At 49.2% G+C, this 7158-nt stretch overlaps 1 protein-coding gene across 1 annotated transcript; it reads right to left on the bottom strand.

Moving 5' to 3' along the window:
• Positions 1-2717: 2717 nt before the first annotated feature.
• Positions 2718-4634, bottom strand: LOC121834207 (regulator of telomere elongation helicase 1 homolog). Its single transcript, XM_042287952.1, has 2 exons — positions 4062-4634; positions 2718-3521 (listed from the first exon to the last, which is right to left on the bottom strand). Exons 1-2 carry the CDS (start codon positions 4632-4634, stop codon positions 2718-2720), a joined length of 1377 nt encoding a protein of 458 aa, XP_042143886.1.
• Between the last annotated feature and the right edge of the window lie 2524 nt (positions 4635-7158).

Here is a 7158-nt window from a genome sequence, read left to right as displayed (position 1 = left end):
TGAAAATATTGCGTCCCTTATTGGCTGCTGCCGCTTCAAATTTCTCCAGTTTGTTCGAGTTGCTTGTCTGCTTTGAGCCGAACCTGATCTCAGAAATTCGTGCTGATCTGGGAAAACCTAGGGAACGACCCGCCATCAACCTGAAAATTGCTAGAAAGGTTGCCCCGACTGAAGCGGGCCTTAGGGAACTGAAATCAAGGGCAGTGGAGCTCTGGGTTCAAACCCACCTGCAGACGTTTCTTTTCTTTTTGCCTTTTTTTTTAGTATACTCTTAACGACTTAATTATCGCGGGCTCAAATTTTTGCAAATCGGGCCAAAGCTGAAAATATGAAATTATTCGCGGGTTCTAATTTTCGCGAATCGAGCGTAGCTTCCGTAGTGTTCACATATCGCCTGAGTTGTTCGCGGGACATATTTTTCGCGTTTGTAGGCGATTCACAAAATCGGCGAAAATTAGGTCCTCTCGAAAATTTAGTCGTTTACAGTATATATATATATTTTATATTTATAAATAATACTTTTTTTTTAAGTTTTAACGTATAGACTCATAATTTACACACTAATTCACATCCAGAAGTGCTTTTATTCACACACTGGCTCCCTAGTGCTTGCAATAGCTTCTTGTTGAGCTATTGCAAGCTCTGCAAAGGGAGGGGCATCTTCCCAACCTTTGCAGGCTGTAAAGCTGTGGCTTGCACAGCTCAAGCAGGTCGCACCTCGCACACTGGCTCCATCATTAAGCATAGGGGCTGCATGAGTCGCGCCACTGTAAGGCTATATACGGTCGGGTCACAGCACCTGGGACCATTCGTCGCTGCACTCAGCTACGGTATGGTGGCATGGTCAGGGCATGAAGCAAGGGTACAACTTGGAAATGCTCATCTTCATCACATTTGATGCACATTTTTTTTATTACTTTTGTGTCGAGTTGTCAGCATTTTAAGGGTGAGGAAGCAAGCAGCAGCGAGAGCAAGAAAAAAAAATTGAAAGCCGCTTTTATTGAGAATTTATTACGAGCACTAGGAAGCTGTGGAGTATTCTTAAAACACTTCTAAAGGTGAATTAGCGTATAAATGATGTGCTAGTGCCTTAAAAAATAATAATAAATTTAAATATAATCAATAAGGATAAAAATATACACCAGGAGGACTTAAACCAGAACCACACAGTCTGTAAATTTGAAATTTGACACCATAAATTACTTCGCCACCACCCAATTTTATTTTTAGGTCGTTTATCGAGGTATATGAATTTCGTTTGCAGCTGTCGGCTGCAAGAGAGATAGCCTTATTTTCGTTTACTTTACTATTCCCACCAAATATGACAAGGGACCAAGAATAGAACCTCATTTGTCGGCCGAGGCACTGTACTTGCATCAAGGCAAACTAGCCTGGCTTGGTAGGCTTATATTTTGTTTCATCACCTGTTTAGGATTCTGTTGTCGCTCATCAAAAGAAAAAAAAAACTGACTAAGTCTGACTTATTCTGGTGTACAGGTACCCTTGGCAGTAAACTCTGCTAAATGGGGCAAAATATATATTATACATTTTTTAGCAAATATGCACTGTTTTAGCAAAATGAGCTACACTATTTGACTAAGGTGAAACAGGACCAGCCTCTCCACCTGGGTCTGTTTTCATCTCTCGCAGACACTATTTCCTGCTTTTTGTGGTTTGTATCATACTTTTGTGTCTGTCCGGCCAAAGCATCTGTGTTAGACTCAGACTGGTTTCTTTTTTGGATATGTGCAGGTATTCTTCGCAGCAAAAGGCTGCCAATCAGGAACACGAGTTTGTTTTCGGCTACCAAGAGCAAGTATTTTCAAGGTGAGCTATTACCCGCCTATATGAGTTTTGTGTTGCATTCCTCTTGGATGCCGTTTCCTATGTGTTGTGGTCTTGCATTAGTATTTTGTTGTGTCTCTTCTGCAAAAACACCCAAGTTTGACTAAGATTGGGTTCTTTCTTACACATGCAGGTCTTGGTGGCAAGCACCAGCCAATCAAGGCCAGAAGTTTGCTCTTTGCCGCTCATCGCAAGTGTTTTCAAGGTGAGTGATTGATGCCTATCTGAGTTGTGTTTTATTCCTGACAGACACTCTATTTCCTGTCTTTATAGTGGTCTTGTGTCAGGCTTTTGTGTCTCTGTCCTGCCAAAGCATCTGTATTAGACTAAGACTGGGTTCTTTAGGACATGTGCAGGTATTCTTCGCTGCACATGGCTGCCAATCAGGAACACGAGTTTGTTCTCGGCCACCAAGAGCAAGTATTTTCAAGGTGAGCTATTGCCTGCCTATATCAGTGATGTGATGGCTGCGCCAATAGTGCCAAACTGCGCCGAGGGGCTAACCCTGCTACATCCTGCTACATTTTGCCAAAATATGGGTAATCTGCGCCAAGCCTGTGCCAAAGGGCCAATTTTGGTCGCCTTTCAGAACTGAGACTAAACTAAGTACCGTAACTGAGCATGCATGAGCTAGGCGGCGCAAACGGCCGCCCGACACAAAATACCCTGCATCAATCGTCCATAGTTTTTTGCATGGTTTTTTCCGCCATGCCGTCGACGCTAGCGTGCTGGGTACCAGCCATGACGTGACGCTGTGAAACGAAACTATGTTTCGCCGCAGCGGGAGTTTCTTTTTGAGTAAGCGTAGCCCTGTCGGCTAGCCGTGTATCTGTGTTCGCGCAGGTACGTGTGCAAACTGAGGATGTGCATTTTCATAGAAGACCGTTCAAAAACGAGTTTAGCTCGAGCAAAGATTTCTTCGTGTCTTTGAAGGTGGACGACTCGTCTTCGCAGACCTGGACCCAATGCGATAAATCGCTCCAAACGTCGGGTCTAAAATACCTACTGTCGAGCAATAGGACGGCCCCCCAGTCGTTCACGTGACGTACGCAGCGTCCCACGGACTGGTTAACCGCTCGCATCGCCTGCGTTTTATACCATTCGTCCCCGTCTCCGCCCCTGCTGCGGTTAAACTCGACCTTGACCTTTACGTCCGGACTGTGATACGACGGATAGGGTAACCCCACGGATACGACGAGTCGAGCCAGCGAATCGGAGAAGTCGACGCCTTCGCTCATTTTGCCTCTGTGCACGACTAGAAACAGGGCCACCGTGCCGGGCTCTCCGTCAATCAACGCAGTCTTGTACCTATCGAACAAGAGGTCCGAGTTTTCAGAATCTTCCAGAAACAGATGCCCGCCGACCACCTTGACCAACTTGGCCCATAGAGGCACTTTGCGCCACACGTCTCGACAGGTCTGAAGTAGCTTGTAAGAAGGGAAGAAGCACAGGACGCCAGCCTTTGTTTCGCCGACGTTTTTCTTCAGGATCTTGGTCGACTCGTAGACGACGGAACCTACGGCCTTGAGTAGCTCTTCGTTCTGGCATGCGCTGTAATTCATGTAAAACTCTTTGTCACCCTTGAGCGAATGCGAGATCCTACGGACAAAGACGTGACGCTTGGACACGACGTGTTCCTTGGCGGACACCTTGTGAGTAAAGAAGACGCCCAATTCCTTTTCGTACGACGATATCGGACTCAGAGTCCCCGAGGCCAGGACGATAGAGTGCGTGCACGACGACACAGACTTCATGGCGTAACTCGAGTCCATGCAGGTCATCCTGAGTTCTGGCGACTCGCGACCCTGGACGACAAACATTGCAAAGCCTTGGGCACCAAATATCTCGGGGTAGTAAAACTGAGTGACGATGCGGTCAATCAACGTGGTGTTTAACCGGTCGGACAAAGGATGTCGAGACGTTAAGGGACTCACGACTTGACCCAGGCTCACGTTGTCCGTCTTGAGGTAGCGTCTCGTCTTGGCCAGGAGATCATCGCCGCGAACAATCGCATATCCAACGTCGTTCATCATGGCCAGGAGCCCCTCGAAGAATTCGCGAAGCTCGACGTAGCGAGAAAATCGTCGTGCGTACGTCTGAAGCTGCGATCTGGACACTTGTAGGGACATGGCGTCTCTACAAAACGTTTCAATGTTGTGCGCCTCGTCGAGGATCAGAATCGCGCCGCTGAGATTGATGTTGAGCGTGCTACGGACGAAGGGATCGATCAAGTAGTTGTAGGGAGCCAGCACTATTTTCGACCTGGCTACGTAGTACTGTTCGTTGACGTAGTAGGGGCAGATATCGTTTGCAGCACAACTCTCCACCAAGTCCTTGATGTCCCTAACGTCGGGCAAACGCGTCTCTGGTCCATGCTGCTCTTTCCAATTGCGGTAGAATCGGCACGTCGACGAGGCCCTATGTTGACTGCAAAGTTGGGGCACGTTACCGCTGTGGACTTCCCGTTCCAAGAGGCAGACTCGGTCCTTGCCGACGAGACGAGAAATGTGCGCGGCGTCTCCGATGAACGCCTTGGCCACCGCTACCATTTGGTCGAGCTGTTGGAGCGTTCTAGAGCAGAGGTAGATTTTGCCGCTGGGTCGTGTCGTTATCCATTCGCGAACGGCTCCGAGCATGGCCATCGTCTTGCCCGATCCGGTAGGAGCTTCTATCATGACGTTGGCTTTTTCTCCGAACCCGCGCAACATTGTTTCAAAGACGTCCACTTGTACGGGGTAAGGTATGCGGTCGCCCGGTAGTACGAGCCGGTAGCGGGGCGCCTCTTCCATACCCGCCAACGTTCGTTTTTGAAACGATTATACCGATCGTTCGTCTCGTCTTCGGAACTATAAATAGTCTGAGCGGAGTGGTTGACCTCGTCGTCCGTAATCTCTCCCTCCTCTTTTTCATCGTCGCCATCGTTCCATTCGTCTAACACTATCCATTCTTCTTCTTCTTCTTCTTCTTCTTCGACCTTGGTCATATCTACGTCGTTACTCATGCTTACGCGAGGAGATTGAGACGAAAACTCAACGTGCACGTTTTTTTTTATTTTTATTGCCCAAACAAAGGATACCTACACAACCAGTCAAGGTAATCGCAAACTCTAAAGTACCTCGGATCTACGCTCTCGTACAGGCTCATAAAATCTCGATGCACTCTGGCGTTTTTCACGGTGCGTGGCTCGACGACGCTGCAAACGACTCGATCGGGAGGCATGTCAAGCAGGTAACTCAACTTGCGAACGCAGGCCACAAAGAAGGTGAGAGAGTCGGTCAGAGTCAGACACAGAATCTTGCTGGCCTCTTCGTAGCGAAAGGCGGTCGCGTTCGCGTACACTCGACCGCTTTCGAACGTGTAGTCGCAGATCACCGAACCGAGGGCGCTTGCGTCGTCGCGGTAGAGGCGAAAGTCGATGTATCGACAGGCCGTCTTGAGGTACCAGACTTCCGTCCGAACCAGTCTCATGTAGACGTACAGGTTGAGTCTGTATCTGTTTTTCGTGCGGCTATGGAATCGATGCAACGCTGCGCCTACCGTCATGAAGGGGCGGCCGACGAGAAGGATCGTCGCCGCGTGCATAGTCTCCAAGGCGTAGAGAAAGTCGACAAAGACGCTGGAGTCGCCGGGATTTCGAAGTCCGGTCGCGATGGTGTTTGCCAGGTTGTCGTAGTATACGCGTAACATGATTGTAACGTCGATTTCAAATAAAAAACTGAAGTTTCCCGCTTATATCGTTAGAGGAGATAGATGGTGAGAATATGGCGCGCATAAAAAACGCCTCAAACAACGTGACCCGGCAAAAGAGGACGGTAGCCAAGAATAAGAAGAAGCAGCAATTGGACAGTCGACAGCCAACGACTGCCGTGGACGACGTTCTCTGTAAGAACGAATTGCGTCGATTGGCCAAGGAGATGGAGATCGATCGCATATCAGAGAACGTGTACGGTAACATGCAATTCGAGGTCGATAGATTCGTCACCGAGGTCGTCGGAAAGGCCGTCGTCTACGCCCAGATGCAACACCGCAAGACGCTTTTTGTAGATGACGTGACCCGAGCTCTTTCCGAATACAACATCAAAGTTTACGGCTGACGTCCAGGACTAATACAAAACACCTAACAATGTCTAATAAGAATAACGTTATACTCAAGAAGCCTCCTTCTCAGTTTGAAGAACGACTCGAAAAGTCGATGGACGACTATTTGCAAGTGCACATTAAAGAATTGTACGATAGAGCCGGGGCGCACACGGGGTACAGGACCGACAGAGAGATAATGAAAGCCGCGTACGATTACATCGTGGCCAAGTATCGCAACGTTATACTTGGTCTATTTAACGACGTGACCCGAATGAACGACGTAATTAACGAATACACCGCGTTTCTTCTTCACTTTAAGAGGTCCGCCGAGCTCAAGGCCGAACACGAGAAGGTGGCCGTGCCAGCCTTAAAACACGTCATCGTCAGAATGTACAGAGATCAGAACAATCTACTCGGCAAGTTCCTGGCCACGGTGTACACGCGAGACAGACTGAAAGATGCCGGCGTCGAGGTGGTCATGAAGACCGAGGAAAAAAGCTGTACGACGCCGAACTTCACGACGTAGACAGCCTGATCGAGACATTTTACGACAACGGTCTGGACTATGTCGGCGTCGAGTCTTTAATTTCCAGCTACAACTCGAAGCTGAGGGGTGTCGGTACCAAGAGACGACTTTCGGACGACGCTAGACCGTCTCTTCGGGATAGCACGAACGAGTCGCCGTCGACTCCTCCTCCTCCTCCCCCTCCTCCTAAAGGAAAGGACGCCCATGGAGAAGGAGTCGAGCGTCGCCCAAACATCAGCTCAGACTGCGGCGGAGGCGGCCAATAGACGGCGGTCGGACGACGCGATACCGTCTCATCGGGATTCGGATCCTCCTAGGGAAACGACGCCCAAAGAGAAGGAGTCGGGCGTCGCCCAAACGTACCCTCAGACTGCGGCGGAGGCGGCCAAGAGACGACGGTCGGACGACGCGATACCGTCTCTTCGAGATTCGGCTCTTCCTAAAGAAACGACGCGCAACGAAAAAGTGTCGGACGTCGCCAAGACGCCGTATCAGACTGTTGGAGCGGAAGACGAAGGAAGCGGTTGGCTGTACGTCGTCGGTGGAGTTGCCGTCCTGGCCACAGCGGGAGTCGTGACTTACGCGGCAATGACCTATTATAGAAATAAACGCGCTAAAGGCGAAAACGTGTTTCTGTAGCTGAAATAAAAAAATGACCACCGACAATCTCTTGTTCAAACCTTTGAAAGCCATTCCCATAGGGTTTG

The sequence above is a fragment of the Ixodes scapularis genome, unplaced genomic scaffold (assembly GCF_016920785.2).
Source record: "Ixodes scapularis isolate PalLabHiFi unplaced genomic scaffold, ASM1692078v2 ptg000597l_1___fragment_2___debris__unscaffolded, whole genome shotgun sequence".
Taxonomy (NCBI): domain Eukaryota; kingdom Metazoa; phylum Arthropoda; class Arachnida; order Ixodida; family Ixodidae; genus Ixodes; species Ixodes scapularis.
The sequence above is the reverse complement of the archived record's forward strand: the minus strand, read 5'-3'. Positions and strand labels throughout refer to the sequence as shown.

Coding starts and splice junctions, on each gene's coding strand:
- LOC121834207 (XM_042287952.1), bottom strand. CDS start 4,634: ATGGAAGAGGCGCCCCGCTACCGGCTCGTACTACCGGGCGACCGCATA. Junction 3,522..4,061: donor ACTACTTGATCGATCCCTTC/GTCCGTAGCACG, acceptor TCGTACGAAAAG/GAATTGGGCGTCTTCTTTAC.